At 37.6% G+C, this 17,462-nt stretch overlaps 1 protein-coding gene across 1 annotated transcript in view; it reads left to right on the top strand.

Annotated features, from left to right (window-relative positions):
* The window catches only part of GNAI1 (G protein subunit alpha i1), an 86,830-nt gene that overhangs the window by 45,728 nt on the left and 23,640 nt on the right, over positions 1-17,462 (top strand). The window contains exons 3-4 of the mRNA XM_040644319.1: positions 10,876-10,918; positions 11,023-11,164. Of these exons, the coding sequence (XP_040500253.1) occupies positions 10,876-10,918; positions 11,023-11,164 (185 nt within the window). The remainder of the gene's footprint in view (positions 1-10,875; positions 10,919-11,022; positions 11,165-17,462) is intronic.

Genomic DNA, 17,462 nt, shown 5'->3' with positions numbered 1-17,462 from the left:
AAGCACGAAGCTCCCTTGTTCTCTACATCCTCACCAACACTTGTTGTGTTTTTGATTTTAGCCGTTGACAGATGTGAGATGATGTCTCATTGTAGTGTTAATTTGCATTTCCCTGATGATGAGTGATGTTAAATATCTTTCCACGTGTCTGTTGGCCATCTGGATGTCTTTGGAGAAATGTCTGTCCATATCTTCTGCCTTTTTTAAATTGGATGATTTGTTCTTTGGATATTGAGTTATATCAGTTCTTTGTATATTTCGGATACTAACCCTTTATCGGATATGTCATTTGCAAAATCTCCCATTCAGTAGGTTGCCTTTTAGTTTTGTTGATGGTTTTCTTCACTGTGCAGAAACTTTATTTTAATGTAGTCCCAGTAGTTTATTTTTGCTTTTATTTCCCTTGCCCGAGGAGACCTATCTAGAAAAATATTGCTACAGTCTATGGTCAGAGAATACTGCCTGTGCTCCCTTCAAGGATTTTTATGTTTTCAGATATTACACTTAGGTCTTCAACCCATTTTGAGTTTATTCTTGTGTATGTGAAAGAAAGTGGTCTAGTTTTATTCTTTTGCATGTAGCTGTCCAATTGTCCCAACACCATTTGGTGAAGGAACTTTTTCCTGTTGTAGAGTCATTTGTCCTTTGTCGGAGGTTAATTGACCATATAATTGTGGGTTTATTTCTAGGTTTTTCTGTTCTGTTCCATTCCACGAAAGCATGGTGTCACATGGAAGTGATTTAATCTGAGTTGGTGAAAATAGAAAAATAGAATGGTAGTATATGCATAGGATTACTTGAGGGAAATGTTTAAAGTGGTGAGAGAATGACCTTAGTTCACATCAGCTGTGTAACACATGGTCATCCAAGTCCCTTTCAATAATTCTTCAGAGCAGGCTGTGGATAGTAGGTAAAATTTGGGGAGTATACAGGGGAAAGTATAATATCATGTCTCCTTCTAAATATGCTTAGAAACCATTACTTATATATTAATAGTTAGGATTACAGGAGTTAATGCGTACCATTTTTGTTTTAATTTAGCCTAAAATCAGCCTACCTCCTGCTGAACCCCTACTTGCTGATTAGTAGAGAAAATTACAAAATGTTGAGTGTTGCTTAAGCCTTAGTCCATTCTGATTATTTAAACAGCCCATTTATTTTTTAATTGAATTATTATTAACATACAGTGTTACATGTACAACATTGATTTGACAGTTCTGTACATTACTGAATCCTCACCACAATAAGAGTGGTCACTGTACAATGTTATTACAGTATTATTGACTATATTCCTTATGCTGTATTTTTCATTTCCATGACTTATTCATTTTATAACTGGAAGTTTGTACCCCTTAATCCCCTTCACCTATTTCATCCATGCCTGCCCCCTGACCTCTCCTCTGGCAACCACCAGTTTGTTCTCTGTATTCATGAGTCTATTTGTTTTTGTTTGTTTGGTTGGTTTTTTTTTTTTTTTTTAGATTTCACATATAAGTAAAATCATATGGTATTAGTCTTTCTCTGTCTGATTTATTTCACTTAGCATAATACCCTCTAAGTCCATCTGTGTTGCAAATGGCAAAATTTCATTATTTTTTATGGCTGAGTAAACAGTCCATTTATGTAGTTTTCAGATGAAAATGTTTTATCATTTGCCATCCTCCACTCCTGGCTGTTAGCCCTAATTGGTATGGGGGTCAGCGTGTGAGTGGGAAGAAAGGGCAGAGTGACTTACTCCAACTCACAGTAGCAAGGCCAAAGTCTCAGATGTGCTTTGCTCTGCCTCTTCTGGTCTTGAACATGATGGCTCCTACCTAGGTGGTCCTGGCATCACAGTCAAAATGTCTCATGCTATAAATCATGGCTTGCATAGAGCCTTCCTGCTTGAGCGGCCTCTGAGTGCAGCCTTATACTCTGTCACCTAGTCTCTGTAGGGCTGTGGTCACCCCACCTGCCATAATGGGCCTCGTAGTAGACCCAGTGTCTATCTTCTTAGTTCCACACTCCCTGAAAATTGAAAGTACCTTGGTTGGGAAGGTTTAGCCCCAGATACTCCTCTCCCTAAATATGGTGTGGTCATTTTTAGTGTTCATGTTGATAAGGGGCTCCACTTAGGGGAAGGTAGGGATGATCATGAAAGTTTTGGTAGTAAAAGTAATTTGCTGTGATTAGAATGTGACATTTATATGCATGAATGATTATAGGGGAACGTGGATTTGAAGCAAATGAGATTTAAAAAAATAATTTTATTCAGATTTGATCACAAGAGAGATGACCAAGTTTTTCTAAATAAATTGCATAATTTTTTTTTTTTAAGATTTTATTTATTTGACAGAGAGAGACAGCCAGCGAGAGAGGGAACACAAGCAGGGGGAGTGGGAAAGGAAGAAGCAGGCTCCCAGGAGAGGAGCCTGACGTGGGGCTCAATCCCGGGATTCCGGGATCACGCCCTGAGCCGAAGGCAGATGCTTAACGACTGCGCCACCCAGGCGCCCCTAAATTGCATAATTTTGAGTCAGTTATGTACAACATAAAAATTTGGAAATTACAGAAATATTTGAGGATAAAATTGCCAAAGAGATAACCATTTAATGATATACTTCTTTTAATGTATTTTTGGATGAATATTTATTTATAGCTTAAAAATATATGTATGTTTTTCCTCTATAAAAGGAAATTTGTGGTCAGTTAATTTTTTTGGTCAAGTAATATTAGTTCATTATGCATTAAATCTATGTTTTGATACTCATTAATTACTGATATTTTTCCCTATTCTGTACTTTGCCTTTCCACTTCAATTATGGTGATTTTAGAAAAAATTTTTTAGAAAAATGTTTGGGGACCTCTCTGGGTTATATATCTATATGTTTATATATTTGCTTATATATTTAAACCTAGACAACTTTAAAAAAAAATTTGTCAGCATAAAGTCCAAGCTCTGTACCAAAGAAACCCAATTTGACCGTGGCCTAATGAAGACGGATGCTTGTTTCTTCCATGTAGCAAATGTAAGCTTAAGTAGTGTGGAGGTGCTCTTCTCACGTGGGCACTCAACGACCCAAGTTTCTGCCCTCTTATTGCCCCAGCATTGTCTTAATGCCCCTGGGCATTGTCTTAATCCGCATACTTAGAACAAGAACACAGGCACATCTAATTTCTGGCTCATACGAAGGACGAGGAGAGAGAATCCAAGGCTGCATTTTCCTTTTACACACATCATATGCTTTGATGGGAAATGTGGTGTTACACCTAGCAGCAAGTGAGGATGGAAAATACAGTCTGTAGCTGCCATGTTCCCAGCCAGTGCTTCCGTTACAATTGAAGAGAACCTGTTTTAATGGACAATCACAAGCTCCCACCACACTTTTCCTTTATTTTTTCCGGTCTTCTAACAGAATTCTCCCTTTCCACAGTTTATAGAAATATTGCTACATTTTCTCATACTTTCTTCATGGTATATTTCCTGCCTGCCTGCCTGCCAGCCAATGTTTATTGCATTCTTGCCATGTGCTAAGTATAAGAGAAAGCTTTGGGGATATCATGGTGAAAAGGCTCTGGGAGCACATGGGTGGCTCAGTTGGTTAAGCATCTGACTTTGGCTCGGGTCATGATCTCAGGCTCCTAGGATTGAGCCTGTGTTGGGAGGGGCTCCCTGCTCAGCGGGGAGTCTGCTTCTCCCTCTCCCTCTGCCCCTCCCTTCCCTGCTCCCTCCCTGCTCATGCTTACTCTCTCAAATAAGTAAGTAAGATCTTAAAAACAAACAAAACAAGGCTCTCTTCCTTTATAGCTTATAGTCCAGTGCCTGTGAAAGACATTAAATCAGCAATTCTAGGAGTGATCTGTGGACCCTGGGGTCTCTGAGACCATTTTCAGAGTAATACTAAAATGATGTTTGCCTTTGCAATTGTGTTGTCATTTGTTATGATAGTACCAAAATGCTAATCAGTCAAACTACTGAGTCAAGTCAATGGCACTAAATTGTACCAGTAGTGATTGTAGTCTTCACTACTATGCACTTGTGATAAAAAATGCTGAAGTTGTAAAAATCATTATTTTTATGAAATTTTGACCGTTATGTACATACCTCTTTAATATATTGTGTAACCAAGTATGAAGTATACCCAAAGGACTCTACCATGTTCCAAAGCATGTTGGTTGTTTGAGGAAAAACAGTTGTGTGATTGTTTGAGTTGTGAATTGAACTAGTGGCTCTTTTCTTGGAATACCACTTATACTTGAAAGAAATTATGGTTAGTCCTACTTTGGGATTTGGCAGAGTTTGTCACTTCCAAGAAAACAGCTAACAGTGTTAGTTGCCAATAATAAAAGTAAAGATTTTAAGCAAAAAAATTTTTTTGAAATTAAAATATATCCCTAACACTGAGAGCCTGATATCCTCCCAAGACCTAAAGTCTTTTCTGATGAAATTACAGGTAATGTTAAAAAGGTTATTAAATAAATACATATACTACAGATAATATATATTCTTCTTATTATGTTATTATCATTTTGTATTGAAAATACATCAATATTGAGTTCTGGAGAGCTCAGTGAACTAGTTTCCAAATCAGACATGGGTAAAATACCCATCCAAGTACAAGATAGACCAATGAACTTTAAAGTATCAGAGTATGAAAAGTTCATAGAAATGCATTATAACCAATCTTTAAGCTACCCTTTTCAAATTCTGATATAGAATCAAAGAAGACTGTCCACAGTTATCTATAAATTCTGTTAAATTGCTCTTCCCTTTTCTAACTACATAATTATGTGAACATAGATTTTCTTTATATAATTCAACCAAAGTAATATGTAATTGCACCATATTACACACAGAAGTAGATATGAAAATTGAGAAGCCAGCTGCCTTTTAATAAGGTATTTGCAGAAATGTAAGACAGTATTACTTATCTCACTTTTGAGGGGAGGAGGAAAATACAGTTATTTCAAGTCTTTTATAGGTAGTCAACAATTAAATGGCTACAGTTATTCTTATCACTAATCAAGAAAAAAGGTGACTTTTCTTCTACGTCACCGGTTCGTAGTCTTTAGCTTCCATCAGAATCACTTGGAGGGTTTGTTAAAACACAGATTGCTGGGCCCACTCCCAGACTTTCTGATCCAGTAAGTTCTGGGCAGGGCCTGGGAATGTGCATTTCTGAAGTGTTACTGATACTGTAAGTGTCGCTACTACTGTTGGTCCTGAGATCTTAGTTTGAGAACGGCTGTTCTGTTCCTTTGGATTTATCGGACAAACCTGTTTGAGCTTCCATTTGTGGGAAGAAAAAAAAAAGATTAGAATTTTGAAAGTTAAGTAGTACAGATGTAGAAATAATGGCTGGAACTGCCCTTAGTTGCCCGAATTCGGGAGTTAATTGAAAATTTAACAGAACAGCATGTCAAGAACTATTTAGTATTTGAGGCTTTACCCTGCTTACAAGCTAACAAGTCAGCTTACTGCAGTTTTATGTTAACTTCTGTCTCTAGAAGGCAGGAAATTCCTGGTTCAGAGACAAAAAGGACTTCATTACAGCAATTGCGGTTGCCAGAGAATCAGTATTTATGGCCATTTACCAGGCCCCAGTTCCTTAAGGGCAGCATGAGGAGAGCCGGCTGATGACAGCACAAGCACTGGGTGTCTTACGATAGAGGAGACAGGAACCTACGTGGCCTCTTGGCCTGGGCTGCCGGGAGGAAGCTGCCTGTGCCGCCCGCACTTCTCTTCTTTTGTCCCACCTTTTTAGAGCAGTCTTCCTGTGCACTCGTTCTTGCTCAGGGTTACGGTATGGGACCTGTTTCAGGCACAGATGCCTTAGGGTTTAGTTTCTGGAGAGTTAACAATGAGAAAGTTGGTCGTTTGGAGGATCTAGGTTTTGGTGTTTACAGTCATCATCAAATTATTGTTATATCCTAGAATGTCCGACATATCCCATAAATATGTATGTATTTACTTAAGTTCAGAGCTTTTTGTAGCTAAATAAAAAAGATTTTTAGGTTATGACCCCTGTCAAGGAATAAAATTAGAAACAAAATCTTCTCCCAACCTAGAAATCCTCCTTACAAACGTAGCAGCGAAAAAAGAAAAAACAAAAACCCAATACGTCTTTTTGAATAAGTATTGAACCAAAGTGTGGTATATATTAGAGGCAGTTCACTAAAAGATTGCAAAGACAGAAGGAAATCTCATCCCCTTATAAAGCCAAACGGATACAAGTTACTACATACATGTTTTCAAGTTAGACCCAACTAGTCCCTAAGAGGCTTGACACCTTATGCGCATAGTTCTTTGGGTAGACCATTCATGTTAGCTAATTGGCCTTATCCAGAGGAGAAACCCGTATCTTTAGGAGGTAGTTTTGCATCTTGGAGCGAGGCACCCACCCAAGTTAGACCCCATCCTTCCACGGAAACTGGAGATAAAGGTGCTGTCTCCTTTGACGTTCACATTTCAAAGAAATGACTCCCCATCTCTTGAGAAAGACGTTCTGGGTTATAAAGCTGACCAAAAACTAAATAAATAAAAAGCCTATTTGTTTTTGTAAAATATGTGTATACACACAGACACACACACACACATTTGAAAGAGAGGAAAAGTATTTACAATTACAATTTTTCTAAAGTAAATGCTCTAAGGATAAGGAGGGAAGGGTTATCTGTCCCCTTACTTTCAACAGGGTTAATTAAGCCTCATATTTTTAATTGATATTTGCCCTTACACCTTCTTTATTGCTTCTGTCTTAAATATAAGCACCTTAATCTTGTTGATCGTATGGCAGCGCCATGATCGACAAAAGTGACTAAATGTTCTAAATGTGACCCTAAGCAGAGAATTGGACAAAGAATCTTCTTGGGGGGGAAAGGTATTTGTTTTCTGAGGTCTGAGGTTTTTTGTTTTTAAAATGCTTGCAGTTAAAGCTTTAGATTTCCTCTACTCCTCCTCAACAAAATCAGGGGCAGACACTGTTTGATTATTATTTTTAAAATGGCAAATTATATAATTCTAGTCAAAGAATTAGAATCTATCTAGCCAAGGGTTACTTTACTTAGATCTTGGTTTGTTTTTTGGTTCCTTCCCCCTGCTTGTTGTCCTTACTTGATGTATTTCCCTTTCCCGAATCTCCTTGTTAGGAGGAGGCTATGCACGCGTGACCTCCAGCTGACGAGGAGTTTCCCCTCGGTGTTACTGTGGCGATGCTCTTTGACCCTCCACCATCTGTGTGGTGCATTACCATCGGATGCTGAGCTCTGTTTCACACACCTGCTGAGCATACACTTTGCTCTCAGACATGCAGTTTTCTATTAGCCACTTCCTCCTTACAGGTCTGAGGGGGGTGCCTGGATGGAACAGTCAGTTGGGCATCCCACTCTTGGTTTTGGGACAGGTCATGAACTCGTGGTCGTGAGATCGAGCCCTGTGTTGGGCTCCATGCTCAGCTCAGGGTCTGCTTGAGATTCTCTCCCTCTCCCTCTGCCCCTCCTGCTTATGCTTGCGCACTCTCTCTCTCTCTCTGACATAAATCTTTAAAAAAGAGAGAGAGAGGCCAAGGGACCCCCTTGGTGATCCCACCTTTGACTTTATAGCCACTGGCTTACTAGTCTACCATGACTATACTGCACACGTTGTTGGCCCTTTGGGAGTTAAAATCTCCCTTCCTAGGATCTGAGGTCTCTCTCATTTGACAGTGACCAGCTTGTTGACCGTTACTTTGTAGATGACTTAGTCACCTTGACTAGCCTGGCATTGTGACCACAATGGTCACATGCTTTGATCTTTTCATACGTGTTCCGTATTCCTTGTTTCTCCCTGGAAGGAAGGGTGCTTCCAACCCTTTTTTATGCTGCCTCTGTATTTAAGGGAAAAACAATAGCTGTCTAGCCGAGTACTGCTAGTAAAATTTACTTTTCTCCTTTCCCCTGCTTCTCCACTACCTCTGAGACATTTTTTTTTTTTTTGCAGTATTGCTTCCTGTCAGTCTCTCAAACATGATTGTGCTGAGATTTGTAGAGAATAACCTTTAACTCTTTTCCTGTATGCTGTGTGGAAAGAATAGCAGTATTTAGTATGTTGGAACCCTGACTATGTAGCATTTCTGATTTTCCTATTAGGAGTCTGTCTGCATGGAAGTGAGAATTGAAAACTAATTACATAAAATTGCTAAGCTTTAAAAGACTCTTTTTTCAGCATTTCTACCTCTAGGTTATCTGTTCCTCAAAGAGCACCTTGTGACTAGCAAAGAAATTAGGTAAAAATCCAATTAATACTACTCCCGTCCTCAGTCTTTAATGTTAAACAGATTTCAGGATATTTTGAACCATAAGCCATTGACTTAAGATGCTTATTGCAAAGGAAGCTAAGTATCCCATGCTATCAATTAAGAGATGTAAAGTGAATTAGAACTTAAAGATAATGTCAGGAAAATTTGTTTTTTTCTTATTAATATTATAAAATTCTCATCTGTATATACATAGTTCAATTGAAAATCTTTATTTTATTTATTTATTTATTTATTTATTTTACTATTTCTGATGTTACCCCACTTGGCTCTCAGACCTCACTGGCTTGTGTCATGTGAGCCTTTCTGGGCCTTCCAGTTGTTGAGTTGTTTCACTAAAAGAATGATCCTTGGGTGGCTGTTCATCAGAGCTCATTATGCCAATGGAATCACCCCTTCTGTGTATGGTTACAGGGATCTAGAAGGTCTCGTCATCACAGCATGGCTGCTGCCGACTCAGTTGGCAGTGCTGTAGAAACCCAGAGGGCCTTCTTGAAGATACCCCTGCTGGAAGCTACCTAGGGTATGTTAGTTGTGGATCTCTCTTCAATGAGAGAAATAAATGTGTGAGCCATAATGGCTACAATGGTGCTTTACACAGAGCCAAGTATGCTGTTGTTGATTAATAAATAATGGGTTGTTTCTCTTGGAATTGTTTTTATTGGCAGATGCCCTGAAACATTCAAAGGCTGTCTGTAAATGAAGAATGCCCTCATTGTTTATTCAGCTCCTGCTTTTCTACTTATTGTGCTTGTATCTTGGGAAAATTTCTTGAATATCAAATCACAAGTAAAAGTTAAGCAGCTCCACCCCCCCCCCCCCCCGACCCTGGCGAAGATTTTCACATAGGCCATTTAACTATGATCTGTTCTCAGATGCCTCTGATGATTTGGGAGAGAGAGAGAGAGAGAGAGAGAGAGAGAGAGAGAGAGAGAGAGAGAGAGAGAGAGAGAGAGAGAGAGAGAGAGAGAGTGTGTGTGTGTGTGTGTGTGTGTGTATGTGTGTATGTATAGCTAGAGGGGGATTGGGGTGAAGGGAACAAAGCCCAGAAGTTTGTTATTTAATTGTAACAGGCACAAGTAGCTTAAATAAATTCAAGTACATTTCTGGTTGATGGTGTGTCTAGCACAAGTTAGCTGCTGAGAAGTCAAGAAATATTCATAGAAACATGTGCAACGAGAAGGGTGGCAAGGATCCCTGGGGGAGTGGGTCAGGAAAAGGTGGTTGATGAAGGAGGTAAGTTTATGGTTGATGAGGATAACTGGAGTGGCAAGAAGCAGCAGAGTAAATTAAATTTTGGCAGGGGAAACGGTATGTTTGAAGATTTGTGGTGTGATCACAGTAGGTGTTCTTGGAACCGTAGTTATTCAGTAATGCTGGATCACACAGCACTGTAGGAAGGGCCCTGGGAAAATGGGAACATGGGGCCTGGATAGTAAAAATCCTACTGTATCTCTGAAACGGTGATAAATACCTCTATGCTATGTAGCCCTGGTCAAAGACAACATGAAGGCAAATGATAGCCTTGTCATACTTTCTTTGTTTTGTGTCCTGTGCTCAGATGTTCTCCGTATGTAGCAATTGGAAGGAGCCTGACAAGTAATTGATATAATATGATGTAAAGATATCAGCTACTGTTAAATGTGAAGGATGGGAGGGCTGTACCTTTATAAAGGGCCGTATGATTAGTAATATTTTTATGTTATGATGGCATAATGCTAGGGACCTTGTGAAGAGACCTTGCGTATGTAGGAAGTGCAGGAGTGTTTTGAAAATGGGGTTGTGACTTGGGTGATGGGCTAGAAGAACATGAGGGAGACATTTCTGTCCTGCATGCTGTTGTATCCCCGGTGCTAGCACATGATGTTGGCTGTGTGTCAGATGTTTGATAATGCTGGTTGAACACACATGGCATGAGACACAGCTGCCGTAACGTATAATATTTTCCAGTTATTTGTTATGTGGCTTCTTGGCACCACTGCCCTCTGCTTCATTCTTAGGAAGAAGCAAAGGTTAATATTAGAATAACTGACCAAACAGAATGTCTTCCAAGATGGAGCAAAATTTTGAATAAAACTAATTTATATTGCTTTAAGTTATAGCAGATTGAATTTTTTAATGGTTTCAAGAATACACACAACAATAAAAGCATTTTTTCAGCTAAATTTATTGAATTTAAGTATTGTGAAATAATAAACAGATGGGACTTATTTTTGACAATTTTTCTGTATGTTTGGAAACCGTTAAAGATTGTTTTGATATAGGGACACCTGGGTGGCTTAGTCGTTTGGGCATCTGGCTCTTGGTTGTGGCTCAGGTCATGATCTCATGGGTTGTGGGATCGATCCCCCTGTCAGGCTCCGGGGGATTCTGCCTGAGGATTCTCTCCTTCTGCCCCTCCCCTTGCTCACACACTCTCTCTCTCTCTCTCAAATCCTTTAAAAAAAGATTGTTTTGATATAAAACAAATTTTTGCTGTAAGGGAAAATGTGTGTGTGTGCATGTGTGTGCACGCACTCACAAGTGTGCCTGTGTTGGAGGGGGCTGGATATGCATAAGTGATGAAGTTAGAAATCCTTTATTTTATTTTACTTGTTTTTAGGTGCTGGCGAATCTGGGAAGAGTACAATTGTGAAGCAAATGAAGTAAGTAGATTGAAAACATTAGATGTTGTTTTTTATGCTTAACTGTGCCCTTCCATCCAAGGAGGTACGTGTGTGTTTGTTTGCTTTTCCTTTTGTCTCATTAGAATTATCCACGAAGCTGGTTATTCGGAGGAGGAATGTAAGCAGTACAAAGCAGTGGTCTACAGTAACACCATCCAGTCAATCATTGCTATCATCAGGGCCATGGGGCGGTTGAAGATCGACTTCGGTGACTCGGCTCGGGCGGTGAGTTGTTAAATCATCACAACAGGCCTGACGAGTAGCAGGAATAACTTACCTGGGAATACCATACTACCTAACATAGATTTACCCGCTGTCTCAAGACCATTTAATAAAAGGAGTCAAAAGAATGGTAGTGAGTGAAGTAAGAAGCTTCAGAAGTGATGACCTAAGAATACACAGGATTGTGTCATCTCTTTATACCTAGAATTGTTTCCTCATCCATCAGAGGATTTGGGCAATTCAGTAACCATTAGAATATTTTCTGTGTAAACATATGATACTGGGTATGCTTGTATCTCCATAACGATTTCTAGTAGTTACTACTGAGTTTAATGCTGACTCTTCAGAATTTGTTTTCATAATTTGGAATGCCNNNNAAATGATCTAATTATTTGTATTTATGCCATACTAGCCTAAAAAGCAGTCTAATCTCATATAAAGAAAACGTATAAAATCTTGCCTGTCTTTTAAATAGGAAAATCCTGTATCAGTATTTCAGAGCTAAAGAGATGGGGAGCGTAGGAGAAAAGCTAGTTCCTCCCCTTTATTTGATCAGTAAAAAATACTGGAACCCAAGAGATGACCTGACAGAAAGATTGCCATATGGTCAGTGGGGACGGGGCGCCGGGCCGCACTTCCTTATTTGGCCCAGTAACTCATTTTGCATTTGATCGAAGTTCCCTGGTCTAGTCCATGTGACACTTTTTTCCTTCATTTCACCCTACCCCTGTTTGCTTGCTTAATCTGTTTATTTAAAGTTTTATTATTTGTGTGTGGTTTTTTTCCTTCACTGATTTATTTTTAATAACTGACATAAAACTGAACCCTTCCACAAACCTTTAACTGAAACTCTAGCTTAAATTTTGATTTTTTTGTACGTAGTAGGTGTGTTATTACTATTACTACTACTGTTTCTTATAGTCCCTTGTATTTTATGTATGCAGTATATATCTGTGTAATTGTGCGTGTGTGCACACACATTCGCTGTCTCCCTGCTAATACTACAAGGATTTTTTTGTATTGAGACTGTAACTTTCCCTTTTTGTCTTCATAGTGTCTGGTAGAAATTATTATTTTTTTAACTTTGAGGCTCAATTTGTGTTTAATAGGAAAAAAATTAAAGCATTATGAGAAAAGATATATTGGGGAAATTTAAAATAAACCTGTTTTTTTAAGTTACTCTAACATTTCTTTGTCAGTTATTGGTCCATATTAATTTATTAAGCTGCTTCTTTTAAAGAAAAATTAAAAAGCTTAGTATAATGGATTAAAAGTTTAAGCACATTTCAAGATTATTTTTAATAATAATTCATCACATTCTTCTGAATCATCTTTTCTGGCACAAGATTTGATCATATTCAGACATTTCTGCCTTACCTACTGTTCACATAATCTTTTTTGAAATCTTTAATTGATTCATTTATCGCTGATTCATTCGCCAAATGCTCTTTGAGCTCGTGATCTTACAGGGGACTACCACCCTTACAGAGAAGGAGTTCATATAGATCATACTTTGCGCCAGCTCCAGTCACGGTGATTTAAATCGTTCATCCTGGCGCATGTGCGGCATCCCACATTTAGGCGCTATCTGTGATTATTAGGAAGCTGGTGTAGCCTCCCGTTTTCCACGGCAATTGAAGGGTCAGTGCAAGCAGTACTTTGTGGAGTCTTTTTATTTGCTGTTTTTCTCTCAAGGACTGAACGACAGAATTGACTGGGTGGGAATAGCTGCTCTATCGCCACAGACTTTTTAAAAATTTTTATTTATTTTTTTTACTGGTTTTCTGATGCTTTGAGATCTACATGTGGGACTTCTTTTCTCCTCTTTGTTTCGCTTAGTGCTAGTTTGAGTCACTCTTCTTAGACTGTCTCGCTGTAGCCTAGTAACTGTTTGCCTCCTACCTTCAGACTCTTCTTCTGTTTGCTTTAGCCATTGTTACTAACTCCTTCTCACAGATGTCTCCTTGCTCTCACATGGGTTTTGATTCGTCTGCCCCATGTCTTCTTGTGTTGCCTTGCCTCTGCTTAAGCCTTAAAATACTTGGAGGCTTTTGGAATTGTGCCAAGAAGTAACAAAGGTGAACTAAACATGATATGGACGTGAGAAAGGGACATTGGCGCTTGATACTGAAACATGTGTAAGAGTTTTCTAGACAAAAACAAGGAAAAAGCATTCCATAAATAAGAAACAGTATATTCAAAGGCTGAATATATTTCTACTTCTAAAGTACCAATTCTTGGAAATATTATCCCTGAATCAGAGGATAAGCAGATATTTAATTTTGATAGGAACCACAGATGTGCTTTCAGAAAGAATGCGACATGAGTAATCTTTTCTAGCAACTGTGCATGAGTGTTTACCAGAGTCTTGCTAACTTAGATATTATCAGCACTTTAATTTTTAATATCTCATTCCTGAAAAATATTTTTATTTTCCTGATTGTTAGTGAGGTGGGAAATCTGTTTTTCTTTGTTTCTTCTGTGAATTCCTCTTAGTATTTTTCACTCAATTCTATTAAATTACTTGTCCTTTTCACATTGATTCTTTTTAAATATAAAGCATATTAACCCTTCTTTAAGTTTTGCAAATATTTTCACTCAGTATATTTCTTTTACTTTTTTGAAATAGCAGTTATGTTTTTTAGAACTCTTAATTTTTTTTGCCGTCAATTCTGACTTCTATGTTTGTATCTTAGATTTTCTTCAACTTATTTTTAAAACTACTCTTTTCTAGAATGTTTTAGTTTTATTGTTTAGATTTATCACTTCACCCACCTGGAAATGTTATTTGTGTCTCTTGGTAGGTGGAACCTAAGTACATTTTATAATCTGATCATCCCTTGCCTTACAGACATTTATTAAATATTCCATTCCTCAGTGACTTGAAAGTGCTGCCTTTAGCATCAAATTGGGTCTGTTTCTGAACTCCATTTTTCCCCATTGATGTATTTTCTTTTCCAGATCAGTTGCTTATTAATTACTTAGCCTTTATAAGTTTCTTTCATTATAATATGGAAATGGGTGCCTGGGTGGCTCAGTGGGTTAAGCGTCTGCCTTCAGCTCAGGTCGTGATCCCAGGGTCCTGGGATTGAGTCCCACACTAGACTCCCTGCTCAGCGGGGTGTCTGCTTCTCCCTCCATCCCTCCCCCCTGGTCGTGATCTCTCTTTCTCTCTCTCTAATAAATAAATTAAAAATCTTTTAAAAAATAATAATATGAAAATAATAACATTTACCTGGGAGGGTTGTGAGGAATGACATAATAAACATCAAGCATTTAACCACATGCCTTGGTCATAATAGATGCTCAGTAAATGTTGCTACTGTTGTTGCCATTTATAATTATTATACTACTGTTATTCTTCTCAGAATCAATTTATTGTGGTTCCTATTGCCTCATAGGGTTAATTGGTATCTCGTACGGTAAGAGCCCTTACCCATTGTTCATTTACCGAAGTGTGAAGGCGATTATGCTTTTTTTCTTCCAGGCGAACTTGAGAATCACCTTAATGCCCCACATCCCTGATGAAACAAAACAAAAAAAGTCTGTTGGTATCTTGATTGGAATTACACCTTAGTATGTAGGTTAATTTGATAAGAATTGACTAAAAACATGTAAAATTTTTAGAGATGGTGACTAATTTGCTGTGGAATACTTCATATTTGGCAGTTACCAGATTTGCAAAGCAGATTACACATTAGTTATTTAAAAGCAGAGGAAACAAAATTGTTTTCAAGGATGGCATAGAGCAATCAAATTTCATGCTGAATATCCTTTCAAAACTCTCTCAGAATGCGTGTACTCAATCTGGGGATGATAAATTATTGTTTCTAATAACGTGAAATTAGGGAAGCATTATGGAGGGACCTATTAGCTTTTCCTGGGCACTGCGTCATTTAATCCAGCGCTGCTCAAAGTGTGCTTGTGCACGAGATGGATTCTGAAATTAAGGGTGAGCGTTTAGGTTTATAGCAATTGGCAGAGTAATTTATCTGTTAACTTTGATAGTTTAAGAAAATGGGTTTATGTATTATGTGGCATACATTTTATTTTTCTGATAGGAATCGTTCTGAAACAGATTGGAAATAAAAGAAAATACAACACAGGACTGGCCCTTTGTCACATATAGTTGCTGGGAATAATTTAAGATACAAGGAGCAGAAAACCTTGCCTTGAATGGACTGAAATGAACACCCTTTTCTCCCCCAAGCCTCAGCGTGCTCCTACCTAATGGCTGCTTTTCTGTTTCTCTAATTTTGTAGTTTATTTCATTAGTTAGTTTCTTTCTGTCTGCCTGCATTGCCAGATTGCCTTTGAGAAAAGTTGTATCAATTTACCTTCCTGTCCCATTTACTGGAGTGCCTTTTCTTAGTGCTCTGAGTAACCAAAATTTGGAAGTCTTATTGTTAAAATATACTGGCTAATTTATTAGTAAATCTTATCTCAATTTAATTTGCATTTCCAATTTTTAGTGTAATTGCAGTTTTCTCTTTATTAACTGTATTTTTCTTTCTCTGTGTCAGTGGCCCATTTTATGCCTCATTCATTTACCTCTTTGCGTCTTAGTGTTTTGATGATCTGCTTGCTTGTATGTACATAAGGCATTAACTCTTGTCCACTAATAGAAATGTTCTCTCACATTTTAATCTTACGGTTTTTGTTTTTTAAATCTTGTTCTGTTATTTCTTACACTAAATTTAGAAAATCTCTCAAAGATTTACTAAATATTCATTTTAAATGTTTTTTTAGGGGAGTGAATTTTAACATTATTCTTTCTCCTTTAATCACTCTGAAACTTTGTCTTATGCTTGGGGTTGAGGTCTACATTATTTCTTTTTTTGTATTCAGATGGCTGATTATCGAGTAGTGTTTTTTTTTTTTTTAATAATCATATCCTTTCCTTTATCCTTTACCTTGCCACCTTTATAATATAATAAGTTCAGATTTGGGATTTTTTCCCCTGTTGATCTGCTTTAATTCCAGAGTGTTCTTACGTACTTAGAATTTGAATATCTGAGAATTTTAGCACTCCCTCCCCAGTATCCTTGTCAAAATGTTCCTGGTTTATTTCTACTTGTTTTTCCAGATGAATTTTTGAATTGGTTTTGTATTCCGGCTTATATTTGAGAACTAAGAAGTTGTTACAGGATTGTATGATTTTTGATTCTAAGGAGTATTGATTTATGTATGTGGCAAAGTGGTATTAACCTTCATTTGAAATGTAATATGTGCCTCTCCACCACAGTATTTTTCTATTTCCCTCAATTTATATATTAGGTAGCACATATTTTTATATCTCTTTTGACAGCAGGGTCTATTGTCCATCCAAAAAACACTAAAACATTTTTTTATTTTATGAACTTGAAAATAAAAAATAACATTTATAAGATTCATAAATATATGTATAAAAGTTACATTTGTCTAACATATATTGTACTCTCCTTTCTTAAGAAGCTCGTGCTCATTGCAATTTAGTGAAATTTTGCTCACTGCAATTTAGTTAAAATTAACTTAGATTATTTTATTTTTAGGTTCCCCTCCACCCTGTTAAGCAGTGCTATGGGAAAAAAGAAAAATGACTTCCTATTTTCTTGACTCAGTCATTTTAACTTAGGTTACATTTGTTTTTCGAGGGGGGAAATATGTTTTACATTTGTGTATTTCTTAAAGCAGTTTTTTTTTTTTTTTAAAGATCTTTATTTTTTGAGAGAGAGAGGGAGTCCAAGTGAGAGTAGGGAGAGGGGCAGAGGGAGAGAGAGAATCCCAGATAGACTCCCCACTGAGCGTGGAGACCCATGTGGGGCTTGATCTTATCACCCTGAGATCATGAGCTGAGCTGAAACCAAGAGTTGGCCACTTAACCGATTGAGCCACCCAGGTTCCCCCAAAGCAGGTCTTGAAATGTTTGAGACTGACAGCCATAGAATGGTGTGGTGACTCCACTATTTTCAGGATTTCCTTAAACATGTACTAACTTCGATAAAAGTGGTATAGTTGTCTTAAATTTGTAGGGGTGATTATATCCTGTAGAAATGTGGTAGATTAAATACATGAGTAGTTCTCATATGTGGTATTCAGTATTGTTGACTAATGTTATTAATGAAAAAATTGAGCTAAGTCAGTGGAACAAAAGATTTCTATACATGTATCAATCATTACATCATCCTTGTGAACAAAAATTTAGAGTTGTCACTATTTTTAAGACACCTTTATCATATTATTTAGTCTCTCTTATAGAGGACGTTCTGATGTTTTTCTGTTTAAACCCCTAATCTCATTCATGAATTCTGTCTGCTGTATT

Source organism: Ursus maritimus, unplaced genomic scaffold (genome assembly GCF_017311325.1).
Source record: "Ursus maritimus isolate PB19 unplaced genomic scaffold, ASM1731132v1 scaffold_3, whole genome shotgun sequence".
Lineage (NCBI taxonomy): Eukaryota > Metazoa > Chordata > Mammalia > Carnivora > Ursidae > Ursus > Ursus maritimus.
Note: the sequence above shows the minus strand (reverse complement) of the source record. Positions and strands in the feature narration are given on the sequence as shown.